Raw genomic sequence first — 16883 nt, 5'->3', positions numbered from 1 at the left:
GGGCATGTGCCCGAAACGTCGAATCTTCTGTTCCCTAGATGCTGCCTGACCTGCTGTGCTGTTCCAGCAATAAAGTTTCAGCTTTGATCTCCAGCGTCTGCAGACCTCACTTTCTCCTCGAAGATTTAAACTAAGTTTTACCTTGATATTAACTTCCCTGCTCCATTGTATTTCTAACTTCATAAGTAATTGCACCACCATTCACCGCCGTGAGTGGAAAATTGTTCTTCATTTTGATGCTATTTTCTGATTTACTACATCAAATTCTGCAATAAATTTATAAGCCATGGAAAAACAGGGACAGTAACAACATAAATACAAAATGGGCTGAGAGTCTGCAAATGGATGGTTTTCAAGCTTGATGAAGATTTATAGTCGAGCTCTCCAGGGATCTTTGCATTTCCTGATATGTATAAATAATCTGGATCTTGGTGTGCAGGGAGCAATTTTAAAGTTTGTAGATAATGCAAAACTTGGGATGATTATAAACTGAATGCTAGAGTGTAGAGGTTCAATATTACATTGATAACTTGATGGAGTGAGAGAAGAGGTGGCAGCTGAAGTTCAATCTGGAGAATAGTGAAGTAATGCATTTTTGAGCCCAAGGAGAAACAGTCTAAAATGAAGTGTACTTTTCTGAAGGGTGTGCAGGAGCAGAGAGACCTGCGTATATATATGCATATGCATTAAGGATGGCAGGACAGGTCAGAGACCTGTTAATATAGCGTACAGTATTCTAGGCTTCATTGATTGGGGGCATTGAATGTAAGAGCAAGGAGATTTGCATATAGGAAACTAATTGGACCTCAGCTGGTGTACTGTGTAAAGTTGTGTGTGTCACACTATATGAAGGAAGTGGTTGTTTAGGTGGAGCATGCTGAACAGGTTTATAAGGATGGTTCCGTGAATGAAAAATCTCAATTATGTAGAAAGTCCCAAGTTCTCCTGTGTATTTTCTTTGAAGAGGAGAAGCCAAGGGAGAGATTTGATGCAAGCTTTCAAAACCATGAGACTACTGGACGGAGTACAGAGGAACCTCGATTATCCAAATGAGATGGGTGGGCAATACTTGTTTGGATAATTGATTATTCGGATAACTGATTCAATGCCACTCCCCTGGGACTCTGAGATTTGTGAAGTTTTCTTTTTCCTTGCTCTGCCTGCCTTGCTCCCTCTCTCTGTCTCAGTGTCAGGCAGCAGCACACCGGATGCACCCAACCCTGTCCCCCCACCCACCCCCGCCGTGTGCTTTCAGCTTTCCACATTTCCAGCCAGCCGATGGAGTGAAGCGGCCAGATGCCTCTTATCTCTTCTCCCCAAAGGGACTCAAGAACAAAATGAAGTAACGGAATGGAGATGGCAGCCGGACTGGAAACCAACAGCAAGACTGCTGCTGCCTTTGGGGAATGAGTTTCAAAGTAGCACACACAACTTTTTACTGCAACCTTTTGACAAGTTCCCACTCTGCCCTGTACAGGACAATATTGGAGAGATTATCTTGGGAAGGGGGGGTTTAAGTACACCCCTGTGTAGAACTCCATGGAAAGTGTGGGGAGAGAGAGAGAGAGGGCGGGAGGTCAGTCATTTAGAGACAGTGCCTGGGATTCCATCGATGTCCAGCACTGTTCTCTGCAGCGTTTCAGTAAGCCAAATTCACTTTTAATCATTGTAATCAAAAAACACAGTTCCTCTGTAGATAAAGACAATGTATTCCCACACATCTCACACACATAAAGGCCCCAGTTCTGAAGTGTTTTGCAAAAGAAACAAATCGAGGTGACAAACAACCTGTTACAGAGTGAGTAGTTAGCATTACCTGTAATTGTAATGGAGGTAGATTCAACTGAGCCATTTAAAAGAGCACTAGATGATTATTTAAATAGAAATTGTATGAAGGGTTATATGGAAAAAGTAGGAGATTGACACTACGTTAAATTGCTCAGAGAACTGGTGCAGAAACAATGAACCAATGTGTCTTCTTCTGGACTATAAGATTCTGTGAATTCTATGATTCTATGAACTGATGATTCATCCCATTGGGATCTTGCTTTATGTGATATCATTCCAATGTTTGTTTGTAGTACCACTTACAGCACTTCAACACTTAATGTATTGGCTGAGATGACATCAAATGTGTTGCATTAGTTCCAATTCCTTTTTACTTGAGTATTATCATCTACATTACCCTTGACATTTTCAATTGTGGTAAACAGTTCAACAAAATTAATCTAGATCTTTAAAGTCTGGATTCTGTGGTTTTTGTTCCATATGCATTGTAGGAGGAAGTTAGCAGTATTTGGAAATATATACAGATATTTTAGCTGGCAAATACAACTGATTTTTGTCATGAAATAATGAAATGCATCATTGTAGGCCATTCAAAGGTGCATCCTATTTAACAAGCATAACATATTAATTATATTAAATGCTTTACGACATTTGAGTTGTTATATAAATGCAAATTGTTATTTAAAAAGTTAATGATATACAACAAAATATTTCATTGGGTAATAGAGTTTTACTGGTGTAAAAGACAATAAAGAAACCACTTCAAAATTTAAGGTTTTTCAAAATAAGCACTAATTCCCTTCACAATTTATGTGGTATTCAAAACATATTAATTTCATGATATTCATTGGATATTCAAGTTAAAGTTAACAATACAGAACATACTAGATTGCACAATGTATAAATGTAGTCTTTAAAAGCTTGACCCAATTTAATGTGAAGCACAGCATGCATTGCAGCTAAATGAAAACAGGAATGCTGAGGAATATTAATAGCTGCTTTGAGAAACCTAATTAATATGCACACACTGTGTTTGGCAGAAAAGTTCCACTCTGTTACATCTGATAACAATACATTTATTTTCAGTGAATCTTGAGGTATGACTGTGTTCATTTTAGACTAACAATCCCTTGAATGTAACATGGCACATTTCAGAATTCACTGCTTTATAACATGTTATTTGATAATGTGTGAACAGCAAGCAATATTCCATTATTTTTGTTTAATTGTGCATAATTTTATAAACACATCTGAGACTTTGCTTAAATCAAGAGCAACACATTCAGCTAAAATGCAATTAATTCAATCACCAATGCAAATTCAACATAGTGCAAATGCTTTGGCTTCTGTGCAGTGGAACAGAACTATTTTAACTCCCCACGACCGAGTACCCTGCAAAAGAGAGGGCTTTAGGCATGTAAACATTTAATTCTCCACTAGATGCAATTTTAACATAGATGTCTGCTGTAATGTTGCATGTATAATGTGGTATACATCCTTATGATTTCTTGCAAACTGTAAAGGCTCAGATCAAATGCAACTTTGCTGAATTCTATTAATGCTAACAACAAAAATCCATTCTTTATGAGAATAATGACTATGGACTTGCACTTAAATCACTTCAATTGCTAAGTTGGTTTTATTTGCACTAATACTTCATTTAGTTCATAATTTGTGAATATAATGAGCAGGTTTCTCATAAACCAGATCTCAGTTGGTCTCTTAGTTGCTCTCTTTTCTGTCTGTGACAAAACCTTGTATTTATGCCTTAAAATATCTCAAGTGTTTCAAAGGAGTAAATATCAAACAAAATGTGACACCAGAGCAAACAAAGAGATGTTTGGACAGATAACCAAAGGTTTTTGGTCAAACTGGCCACTTTGAGAAGAGTCTTAATAAAAGACAGAACATTAGATAAATGGAGAGGTTTAAGAGGAAATTTCAGAGCTGAAGTCCTCGACAGCTGAAGGAACAGATACAATGCTCGAGCAAAGAATCTCAAAGTTACTCAAGAAGATCACAGTGAAAGTGTGTACAGATTGAACAGGCTGGGGCTGTTTTGCCTGGAGTGTCAGAAGCTAAGGTGATCTTACAGAAGTTTATAAAATTATGAAGGGCATGGATAGGATAAATAGACAAGGTCTTTTCCCGGGGATATGGGAGTCCATAACCAGACGGCAAAGGTTTAGGGTGAGAAGGGATAGATTTAAAGGAGACCAAAGGGACAACTTTTTCATGCTGAGAGTGGCGTGGGTATGGAATGAGCTGCTAGAGGAAGTGGTGGAGCCCGGTATAATCACAACATTTAAAAGGCATCTGGACGGGTTTGAAGGGATATGGGCCAAGTGCTGGCAAATGGGACTAGATTAATTTAGGGTATCTGATCGGCATGGATGAGTTGGACTGAAGGGTCTGTTCCATGCTGTACATCTCTCTGATTCTATGATTCTATGTGATATAATAAGAAGTGAATATGTCATTGATGATAACATAAAAGAACATGCTACTCCGACATCAACAGATGATTGGTGTGATAGCGACTCAAACAGGATAAGCAAAGAAATCCTGAATTCAATTTGTGTAAAATGATATCTATCATACTGTAAATACAGTGAGTGAAAGAGCCTTACACTAAGAACAAACCAGGGATGGTAAAGGCCCATGTCTAAGTGTAGTAAGACAGTGCAGGCTTGAAGATTGCAACTGTACACACCCAACTCTTGAGAGAAACAGGAGAGTATAGATTCAGTGAAGGCACACTAATCTGATGGAGAACTAAAATCCATGTGCTTTGTGGCAACAGCATGGTGAACACAGTTCTCTCAACGCATGATGTCAACATGGGTGCTTCAACATCATCAAATTGAAGCTGGATCATAGTCCATGAGTACAGGAAACAAAAGAGAAGACCCAGAGGGCGGAACAGAAACTCAGATGACTCTGATGCAAAAATAGTACAATGTGAAGACTTGAAGAAGAACAGAGTTATAGAGTCATAGAGTCATACAGCACAGCACAGACTCTTAAGTCCAGCTCATCCATGCTGACCAGACATCCCAATGTGACCTAGTCTCATTTGCTAGAATTTGGCCCATATCCTCCTTAACCCTTACTATTCATGTAGCCATCTAGATGCCTTTTAAATGTTGTAATTGTACCAGCCTCCACCACATCCTCTGGCAGGCAGCTCGTTCAATACACGCACCACCCTCTGAAAAACTCAGCTCCCTGATCCTTTATAAATCTTTTACGCTTCACCTTAAGCCTATTCCCTCTCATTTTGGACTCATCCACCCTGGAAAAAAGGCCTTAATTGGAAGACCTTGAGCAAATAAAGGAAAACAATGATGGTTGTTACTCATGTCTGTGCAGTGCAGTAACCGATTGGAATTCCAATTCCCATTGAAACACTGTCATTGCCTCAGCCATTTAAAAATTCTGAGGATTCCCATAGAGATCCGAAATGGGAACTCTGGAAGTGGCAGCTCCACAGGTACAGAACTGCAGCAGGGTTGCATGTGAAAGAATAAAGGCATCAGGTCAGTACATTTGTGTGTGCAGTTGACCAAGAGATGTTCTCATGTTGCAGTGTAGAAAAAGTACAATTGATTTTAAATGTATAATCAAAGCATTTGATACATACTTTAGTTCAAAAAGGAATCTGATCACCCAAAGGGCAACATTTAAACAATTGTCCCAGGAACCATGGGAGCCGATTATTGCATTTTTAAGTGACTTACCAAGATTAGCCAAAGGGTGGAGGGGAAGCAGATGTTGCGCACTGAAAGATGAATTTATGAGATTGTATCATTGCAGGTTTCAGAGATAGCAAAAGATCCAATATCCAATATTCTTCAGTCAGAAGAGGAGCCCGGGTGATTCAATATGCTTGTCAAGCTAAGATCAGGGTCCACAACAGGGTGATCACTAGAAGCAATACTAAGGTTCCTTCTGTTTTGGTTGGATGGGTAGGTCACAAGATCTCATCACCAGTCTCCCGAAATTCTGCCAAGACGCCAAAAGCGTGGGAATCAATGTCATTATCCAGATAAGGTTCATGATGCAGTTTAAGGCAATATCATAAGCACAATGAGTGACCAGCAGGGGGATCTTAATGCTGTCAGTGTAAAAGACTAGAAAACTTTGGAGATTAGCAGACTGGTTCGGAAGGTTAGATCACGTGGAATACAGGGAGAACTAGCCATTGGATACAGAACTGGCTCAAAGGTAGAAGACAGAGGGTGATGGTGGGGTGTTGCTTTTCAGATTGGAGGCCTATGACCAGTGGTGTGCCACAAGGATCAGTGCTGGGTCTACTGCTTTTTGTCAGTTATATAGATAATTTTGATGTGAACGTAGGAGGTATAGTTAGTAAATTTGCAGACGACACCTAAATTGGAGGTGTGGTGGACAGAGAAGAAGGTTACCTCAGGGTATAACGGGATCTTGATCAGTTGGATCAATGGGCCGAGCAGTGACAGATGAGTTTAATTTAGCTAAATGTGACAGTGTTGCATTTTGGAAAAGCAAATCAGTGGAGGACCCATACTTAATAGTAAAGTCCTGTTGCTTAATAAAGAGACCTTGGCATGCAGATTCATAGTTCTGTGAAAGTGGAGTCGCAGAGAGATAGGATAGTGAAGAAGGCATTTGATATGCTTTCTTTTATTGGTCAGAGCATTGAGTACAGGAGTTGGAAGGTCATGTTGCAGCTGTACAAGACATTGGTTAGGCCACTGTTGGAATATTGCATGCAATTCTGGTCTCCCTCCTATCGGAATGATGTTGTGAAACTTGGAAAGGGTTCAGAAAGTATTTACAAGAATGTTGAGGGTTTGAGCGATAGGGAGAGGCTGTTTTCCCTGGAGTGTCTGAGGCTGAGGGGTGACCTTATACAGGTTTATAAAACCATGAGGGGCATGGATAGGGTAAATAAACAAGCTCTTTTCCCTGGGGTGGAGGAGTCCAGAACTAGAAGGCAGAGGTTTAGGGTGAAAGGGGAAAGATTTAAAAGGGACTTCAGGGGCAACGTTTTCATGCAAAGGGTGGTGCATGTATGGAATGAATTGTCAGAAGAAGTGGTGGAGGCTGGTACAATTACAACATTTAAAAAGCATCTGGATGGAAATATAAATAGGAAGGGTTTAGAGGGATATGGGCCAAGTGCTGGCAAATGGAATTAGGATATCTGGTCAGCATGGATGAGTTAGAGTGAAGGGTTTGTTTCCATGCTGTACATCTCTATGACTGTATAACAGCTATGTCACCACACAAACCAAGAAGAAACCCTAGCAAGAGAAAAGATCCTGACAAAGGAAAATGATTTGGAATTGAATACATCCTAGAGATCAAGAATGAAGATAGACAATGTAGGCCAACATACCAGACCAAAGTCAAAGAGGGCCAGCAGAGGCTTGAAATGATCATCTTAGGAGTAAAAGCAATGAGTACAGAATTTAAACTAGACACAGGGGTGGCTATTTCACTACTTGCTGACAGCTTGCCATGGTTAAAATCAATGGACATTCTACCTGCGAGCATTAAAATTGCAAGGTCCAGGGAACAGAGTTCTTCAGATGCATGACCAGTTTACCACCACACTGAGTCAAAAGAGGTGAGAGATCAGCTAGACTCTTGATGTATTGAGGAACAAGAAAAAATAATTACTAATCAGAAATACTTCTATCCAGCCAGGTCTTTTAGATGTATTGAACCACAGTCAAGTCAGAGGAAAATGTAAGTTAATCCCTCCAAGGATTTCCTAAATAATTTAACAGATTAGAAAATCGCAAACAGGAATGACTGTTACTTGGCAGGAAGATGCTTAGACAATATCCTAGAAAAGTACTATTAGAAAAGGTGAAGGTACAGTTAGTCCACATGTTAAACATTAGGGTGATGTTATCAGTGACAGAAGCAATGCATTGCTGCTGAAGACTGGTAACAGCTTCCAAATCTAGTGCAGAACTAACATTTGCTCGTGGATGGAATTCAGGTGAACATGGTGCTTCAAAGAGAAATTCATCCAATTTCACCAATTGATGACAGTTTAGCCAATTTACACAGAAATAGATTTTCTTTATACCAAATTAGGCTATATAGTAGATTTTGATAGATACACTGACTGTATGTTGAGGTCATTAACAATTGTAATCATATAATTTAGACAATTCCGTTCCAATCATCTACCTTTTGGAATTTCACCAGCACCAGAAATCTTTCAATTTGCAATGTCATTGATCCTTGAAAGCAAGTAAAGTATTATATGTCACAGAGAGATTACCCTGGTACTAAGCAGACCAAAATAGAGTTTGACTACAGAGTCAGATAAGTCTAAAACTCTTTGCAAAACAAAATGAGAAATGTCAGTCCTGAAAAACAAGAATCACATTTTTCAGACACATAATACAGGAATAAGCTCACATAAAGATGAGTAAATTCCCTAACTGACGCAAGTAAATTATGTCCAGCTCTTTAGAATAGTAAGCCTAGTGGACAAGTTTATTCCTAACCTAGGTAAAGATGAAGGGCTTTTGCCTGAAACGTCGATTTTACTACTCCTCAGATGCTGCCTGAACAGCTGTGCTTTTCCAGCACCACTCTAATCTTATTCCTAACCTAGCCAGTCTCACTTAACAAATGAAAGAGATTACAAAGAGGCACTACAATGATGATCGGAGTCAGGAATGGATTACTGCTTTAAATCTACTCTCTTCAGACAGATTAGCTTTCTATCACCCAGGTTTATGGATCGTAGTAGCTGTGGATGCATCTGTTTCAATCCTAAAAGGTTCAACCCTTATCCTTAAACTGTGACAGCTGGTTCTGGACTTCCCCACCAATAGGAGCATCCTCATCCTGTTGGACTTTTACAGGTTTCTACAATTGACTCAATCTCTACTCGTACATCAGTCCTGACCTTCACAGAAATTAATTTGATAAATCTTCACTGCACTATCTCTACAGTAAGAACACTCTTCCTCAGTTAAGGAGACCAAAACTGCACACAATATTCTAGATGTGGCCTCACCAATCACTGTATAATTGCAGCAAGACAAGCAACATTTAAAGTTGCTGATGACCTACTGGTGTATGACCATAGGTTGGGTCTGTCGAAATTGATGAGGTAAGAAAATCCAAAAACATCTTATGGTGAACACATAGGAATTACAAAATGCAGAGTACAAGCTCAGTACTCTATATGGTGGGTAGGCACTTCAAAGGATTTAGAGAGTTTTATATCATTGATACTCACAAATGCCAACAAAAATCACATGGCAACAAAATCTTCAATATCTTCCGAACTTTCAGGAAAGCCTTAGAAGATCAATTTATTTAACATCTGAGGGAAGACACACTTGGCGCTGGTAGACTACTACTCTAGATGAATCATAGTTTTAATAATTAATTTAATTACAGTGGAATCATTTATTAGAGTACTGAACTGGATTTTTAATAAACATAGTTTCACAATGGAAATAGTTATGGATAACAGACCTCAAGTTGTGAACAAGGACTTCAAGAAGTTTGCCATAGAGGCAGCTATCGACCAGGTGACAAGTTCTCCTCTTCATCCTAAGTCAACTGGAGAAACAGTTTTCTGAAGAATAGAGTGGCCATGTTCAAATATAATTCATACACCCGAAGGAAAACTCAGGAGAAACAGAAAAGCAAAGTCAAGACGGAAGTCCAAATATGATTACCAAAGAATGTAGGACAGAGATAACTGCTCCATCAGATATCTCAAAAAGTGATACAATAGTACCTGGAATGGTGGGAGAGGCATGGAGGTGACAAAGGCATGAATTAGAATTTCAGTCACAGACGAACTGAGGTAATGTTAAGAGTTGGAAGATAAAACCAATACTCGAGGAAAACAAAATTGCATTTGGAAGAATAACATAAGAAATCTTATGCTGTCTGAAAGGAAAGCCTTTTGAAACCAAAGAATATAAATGCAAAAAGTAAAGTTTTGGTTGTAATTGCCTGTTAATAGACATCTAAGTTTGCATAAATAATAATTTTGTCATGATCTGTTAATTACAATGTGCACAAAATTGGAAACATAGATAATCCTGATTGATCTTAAGATGATTTTTTTTAATCCAATGAATGGATTACTTTAGGTGTAAAATAATTAGCTCATATTTGAGAGCAATGAATGTTGGAAAAATAAGTAGTCTTGAAGAAGAAATGAACCCACTATTCCATACATAGTAATTATTATAATGCACACTGTTACATTTCTCTGATGTCATGCCTTCATTCTTAATACATTCTCGTTTGCAGTCTGAGATCCCATCAATTTTATTCACATAGTAATTCTAATTTCAAGTTTTCTGAATCTAAGGACCTTTTGCTTTATACTTCTCTTCAATCTGAAATTGAGATATTAGTTTTAGAGAACTTAATAATGTTTTAGTTTGCCTTGTCCCCGAATTGCTCCCTATTTCTTAATCGTTCTGGAATGCAAAAAACTAAGATCCCTCCCCACCCACTTTACCACAGAACTTCTGCCCCCAAAATGATGCTTTTCTGTATAACATACCTGTCTTCTTAAATCCCACTCTGCTAGTCTTCTTCGTCTTCACCTCCAACAGTAACTGGACTTCTTTGTCACTGAAATTGTGACACAGTTGTCTCTCCTGCCTTCCTTATTTTCCCTAGCAATCAGGCCAAACCTCCTTTAAAGTTCCTCACAGCTTGCATATTTCTCTAGTTATCTCTCTTTCTTGATCCTGCCGTTTCTTGGCTCATCTTGACCATGTGACTCATTGCCTACTCCATGACCCTACTCCGACTAAACTGCTGGCCATCCAACTTCCTTTCATGGATCCCAGGTTAGCCAGTGTTCACAGTTGTCACTTTTCAGCTACTGTCCCTTTCTCTATCTTACATCAACACTCTACTCCAAAGAAACACCACCTCAAATGACCACTCAGCTCCACCCTCCCTTTGCTTACCAAAGTCCTTGATCAGATTGTTGCATCACAAATCTGTATTCATCTTTCTCAGAACACCAAATGTGAATCATTCCAATCAGATTTGGCCTTTTTATCTCCTTTTACATATTAGGAGGACATTAGTTTTGGATCTTGGCTACAACCTCCATTCGGGCTGCTGAATCCATCCTTTCACTGAGCCTAAACCAATTTGTTTGCAACCTTGGTGCCATATTTGATTGAAGATGAACTTTGGATAACACATAGCCAAGCCTACCTATCTGTTTCTAGTAACAGCACCCAACTTCACCCCATCTCAGTTCACTTTCAGAGGGTGGCAGGCATCAAATCAATAGCATATGGAATATTTCACCATATGGAAATAAATAATTCAGGGTCAATTGAGCTTGTTTGGATCTCAAATAGTGTGGGCGGGTGGGCAGGAGTGGGATTCCTGTTTATCTTTAAAGTCTTTAAAATAGTAAGGAAGGGGATATGAGATGCCATTTGCCCATTGAGAGAGCAGGCTGCAGGTAGATCTGATTCTTGACCCTGAGAGCAGTCTGATGCTGGACTTCAGGGGTCGTAAATAGGAGAAGGCAAGGATACAGTGCAAAGGAACAAGAAAACTAAAGGATCTGTATCAGAATGCATGCTGTGTTCATAACAAAGTAAATGAATTAATAGCGCACATTGAACAAAGTAAATATGATCTTATAGCTATTAGGGAGACGTGGCTACATGATGACAGAGATTGGGTCCTGAACATGGAAGTATGTGATATTCAGGAAGAATAGGAAGCTCAGTAAAGGTGGGGAGGAGTAGAACTAGTAATCAATACTCAGAAATTACTTTTGAGTATTGGAGATTAAGTTGGGATAGAGATGAAGGATCGCAAGAGAAAGAAGTCACTGGTATGGGTGATCCCCAAACAAGAACCACAATGTAGGATGAAGTATACAAAATAAGTACTGAGTACTTGTGATAAAGCTGTACCAATAATCATGGGTAATGTTAATCTATATATAAACTGGTAAAATTCAGATTGGCATTGGCAACTTGAATTGAAGGTTTACAATTTATATCAATGTTACAATTTAGATCAATGACTTAGATCAAGAAGTGAAAGCATGAGAGCTACGTTTGCAGATGACACAAAGATGAGTAGGAAAGTTTATTTTGAAGAAGACACAAGGAGTTTGCAGAAGGATACAGAGAGGTTGAGTGAGAAGGTAAAATCTAGGAAATAGATTACAATGTGGGAAAATAAGAAGTTGTTCACTTTGGCAGAAAGAATGAAAAACCAAAGTATTACTCAATTGGAAAATGACTGCAGAAATCCAGTATTCTAGTGCATGAGTCACAAATGTTAGTATGCAGGTACGGCAAGTGATTAAGGAGGATAAAGGAATGCTATCTTTTATTGCAAGAAGAATTAAACATAAAAAGGAAGACTGTTATGTTTCAATTATACAGAGCATCGGTGAGATCACACCATGTGCAGTTTTGTTCTCGTTATTTAAGGAAAAATATAAATGCATGGAAAGAGGTTCAGAGGAGGTTTTCTAGATTGACGCTTGGCATGATTGTGTTATCTTATGAGATTGAACAGGCTGGGCTTGTTTCCACTGTAGTTTAAAAGAGCGAGGCCTCGCTTGATTGAACTGTGAAAGATGCTGATCTTGACAAGGTAGAAAGGATGATACCTCTTATAGATGAGCCAATAACTAGGGCCTCTGTTTTAAAATTAGGGGTTGCAGCTTTAAGACAGATAAAGAGAACCATTTTCTCTGAGAGGGTTGTGTGACTTTGGAACTTACTGCTTCAAAAGAGCAGGAGGTGGCATTAGGGGTCTTGCCCCTCCATATTGCCATCACCATCTCATCCTCCTACAACCCTCTTAAATCCCTGAGCTCTTCCAGCTCTGGCATCTTGCAAATCTGCAATTTTAATCACTCCACCATTGGTCCCATCAGCTGTCTCAACACCAAACTTCTCCCCTTTCTCTATCTGTTAAAACCTACCAGTCTTTTGCTATTCATTTCATGTTTCCATTTCTTCTCAAGCAGCTAATTTAACAAATTAACTGAATTTAATGGAATGCAGGAAGAAAACCTTTGAAAGTGTAAAATAAGATAATATTTGTGATAAAATATAAATTGTGAAAGTTACTGCAATTCTACTTTTTGAATTCTAAGTAGTCTTAGAAAATGGAAAATTAATAATGTCACTTCTTTTGGTAAATCTAGATAAGGAAGATTCAGCTATCCTGCCAATGAAATTTTTTGCAAAAGGACCAGGTCGATACCCTTGTCAGATTTTTCTCAGATCCCCATGTGACATTCGTTTATACAACATTGTCTGTGTGGTAAATCCTGAGGACAATTTGGAGACTGAATTGGAAGTCATAGTTTCCACCCACCAATCTGTCATCAAAAATATTCCACTGGTAAGTATTGTAAATGTAAGCTTCATTTAACAAAATTCAGCATCGTTCAAATGTTTTATTTCCTCTCTTTAGAAAATTTTATGTCAGTCTCCAACAGCAATTAAATTCAAACTTTCAATTTCTGTCACATCAGTTTGCTATTTTAGTTGATGATTACCTAATCAAGTAATAGTTTAAATTGAGCATAGTGGAAATTAGCAAACCATATTGGAAGACTCTCGTGTTTAACCAGACAAAAATTGCAATTACCATTAAATATTTTATGCAACAATGTCATTATATTGTAATTACTGGACTATATTTTTAAATTATTAGGCTTGTACATTTTAAGTGTGTATTTCCTGAACTGACATAGCACAACAATAATCTTTTCAGTTTTTGCAGTCCGTTTGTATGAGTCTGCTAAGTAATTCCAGTGTTCCAGTCCGTACTTACACAAAATAGTTTCTGGCATATTTCTACCAGATTCATTCATCATCTTTGAAGTCTAAGAACTCTTTTGTACAGGTTAAGAAATCCATTCACTGAATAGAAGAACCTGCTTTAGTAAGCAGGCTAAGAAAATGCTGAGACGTTTGAAAGCTGATTTTCTATTAATATACAGTTCTCCAAAACAATAGATACCACTGACTATTCAAAGGCAATACCTTAGCTAAATGCAGTACTTTTAACAGAAAACAATTGACACAATACAGAGAGATGCAGTCAAAGAGTATAATTACTTAGAACGCATACATACAGTGTTGCTGTTGTTTCCTACAGTGCTGAAATCAAGCATTTTCTTCATGTTAGGTATGATTTTGCTGACAATCAATAAGCTGTAAGCAAGAAGGAAAGTATACATAACAATCAAAACATTGGCACATGTGTGGATTGTGCCTAATATACTGGAGAACATTGCATGAAACAGACAAATAAGAATTCCTATTTATGGCATTCATAGACCAGGAAGAGCGATTACCAAAGTTAGTTAATTGGTTAATTATGCATTCTGTTGTAAGGTGTCTGAAACAGAAACATTAACAGGAATCAATAGCAATTAAACAAGATTAATAACTACTAAACAAAACTTGTTTCCAAAGAACTGAAATACAACATTATATCCATGTTACAGACCAATTTACGGTCAGATTTATGTGAGCTGCTTATTTTTATATCCAGTAGGAACTTACACCAAATTAGATCATTATGCTCAGGGTGTTTGAAGTTTGGTGTGCAACATTTGAGAAACCATGTTTACCTTGTTCCTGCCTTTCCTTTCCCGTCATGGCGAGATAATTTCTTGCATTGGTGTTTCTCTCAGCTTCCTCACTGTTATTGCTGGAGTCTCTCAAGGATTTAGCCTAAATATTTTTTGTTAGCACCCTACCCCTTGATGTTAGATTCCACAAGTACATTCAACACCTGCAATTCTAGGTCACGACTAGTTTTTTTTATCCTTTCCACTACTTCCGATTTGCCCTGTTACTTGTTTGACATCCAGCACTGAATTAGGAAAAGTTACTTCCACATAAATGTTGGTAAGATAAAAGCCATTACAGTCATCTGAGTTGCTGACTCAACCTTCATTCCCTAGACATAACTTGTCTCTTACTGTCTGTGAGAAAGTGAAGACTGCAGATGCTGGAGATCAGAGTCGAAAAGTGTCACTTACTGCCTGTGGCTGAGGCATTATGCAAACCCTCATAGTCCTAAAAGTCCTTGAGCTTCTGACCTCATAGTCACTGTATTGTCAAGAATTCCTGCTTCCACCTTTGTAAAATTGAATTTCCCTGACTCTGAACTCTTGTTACCTCTACACTTGACTATTCCAAGGCTCACCTAGCTGACTTATGACCTTGCATTCTCTATAAACTTGAATTAATCCAGCTGAATTCAACCTGCAGAAAATCCTTTACACCAATCAGTGTGGCAATGCCTTAGAGTTAAAATGCTTGCCCTTATGTATAAATACCCCAAATAGCCTCAAGCCATGCAAGGGCTGAAGAAGAAGAAGATCAAGCTGATGGTGAGGAAAAACAGAACAATGTTTCATTGAGCATAAGGATGATAAAGGCAGAGAGGGTGATGATGGTAATAATAAATGCAGGAACATCAGATAAATAGTGAATGGATGAGAATAGCACTGTTTCCCACCAAAGGACCAGGAGTAGGCTGTTCATGATTGTGGGACCTAGAGCTCTTGGGGATTCAACTGAAATATGAGAGGAGCATTCCACTTACGTGCAACAATTCTTCGCCTGCACAAAAACTAAAAAACAATTTACAGATTGTTCGACCCAAGGACAAATTGGATAGAACCTTGCAGTTCAGACCCTGGTGGCTGTGAACCAGCCTGCTGGTTGTTATAATGGTCAGCCCAGCCAGCCATGTAATGAGTGGGACACAGATTTTAAGTCCATTGGAATGGTGAGAAAAGGCACAGATTGACCTGTGGCTGCAGTCTCAAAATGCCTCAGCAAGCTGTCTTGGCACGAGCTTTATTGTGGGACCCACTTCAATGAAAGAAGAATCCGAGCAAAACAATAACCTTTTTGATGTACAGGAGAAGATAACCATCTCTTGTGATGCTGGTCTTCAATGTGTGTTTAGATTAAGGGAAAACATATTTAGACATTCAGGTAAAGTACAGAGTCAATTAAGAAGAATTTGTCTTCCATTTATTTGATTGTGTTAAAATAATAAGCTCTTATGCTCCAGTTTCACTTTGTTTATGATGGTCACACAGGAGAAAATACCCTTGCATGAGTAATTTTCAATCAGTTGTTTATTATTGGTATTGGGATCCAATGTGATGCCATGTTTGAGAATGAGTGTTGATTGAAGTGTAGTTTTTTGTTTGGAAATTGTTAGTAGGCCGTGGTAGCAAAATTGGAAGGTGCTAAACTGAAGTGAAAGCTTCAGTGATCAATTATGATTTATTGCCCTTTGCATGTGTCCTTTGAGTGGCAAGTAATCAAGCTGTTCCATTCCAAAGAAGGTGTGGCCATCTCCAAGAAAAGAGTATAAGGCAACCCAGACTATTATAGAGGCTACTGGAGAAATGCTGCAGACATATCAAGGTAGTGCAGACACCCCTTTTAAGACTAGGAGAAAGTGAGGACTGCAGATGCTTTTTGAGACTGCAGTGGTACTCTTGCCCACTCTCATAGAAGCAATGTAGTTCTGCACTGCTGCTCTTTATACAGCTCTAACTGGAATCAAATTGTTTTGATAAGGATGTCTGCCAACAAAATAATAGAAGACAAATGGAATTTTTTTTAAAAAAAATGTTATGTTCAACATGCAGAAGCACCTACCTTAGACTCTAAAAATATGATCCAAAATGGATTAAGAAGCAAATTAAGAAGTGAAATAGGAGAAGAAAAATTGTAAGTCATACTGCAGGAAAGGAGAGAGGACTCATTGGATGAATATAGAAAATCACAAAGTGAGTTTCAAAGGCAATAAGAGGAGATATTGAGAAATTCAGAAAAATAACATCTGCAAAGGTAAAATATAACAAAAAGAAACTTAATGAGTTTTGAGAAGATTTGTAGCTCAGGTTGAGGTTCTGGATGTAGGTTTGCTCGCTGAGCTGGAAGGTTCATTTCCAGACATTTCGTTACCTTGCTAGGAAACATCTTCAGTAGGTCTCAGGCAAAGCACTGTATGTAATTCCTGCTTTCTATTTATATGTTTGGGTTTCTTTGGGTTGATGTTGG

At 38.4% G+C, this 16883-nt stretch overlaps 1 protein-coding gene across 1 annotated transcript in view; it reads left to right on the top strand.

The window, feature by feature from the left end:
• Positions 1-16883, top strand: part of LOC122555067 (cilia and flagella-associated protein 47-like) — a 497478-nt gene that overhangs the window by 268130 nt on the left and 212465 nt on the right. The window contains 1 exon segment of the mRNA XM_043700727.2: positions 12980-13179. Within this exon segment, the coding sequence (XP_043556662.2) occupies positions 12980-13179 (200 nt within the window).

Source organism: Chiloscyllium plagiosum, unplaced genomic scaffold, assembly GCF_037043375.1.
Source record: "Chiloscyllium plagiosum isolate Xiang-an unplaced genomic scaffold, Cpla_swu_hap1 HiC_scaffold_12, whole genome shotgun sequence".
In the NCBI taxonomy this organism is placed as follows: Eukaryota; Metazoa; Chordata; class Chondrichthyes; order Orectolobiformes; family Hemiscylliidae; genus Chiloscyllium; species Chiloscyllium plagiosum.
The sequence above is the reverse complement of the archived record's forward strand: the minus strand, read 5'-3'. Positions and strand labels throughout refer to the sequence as shown.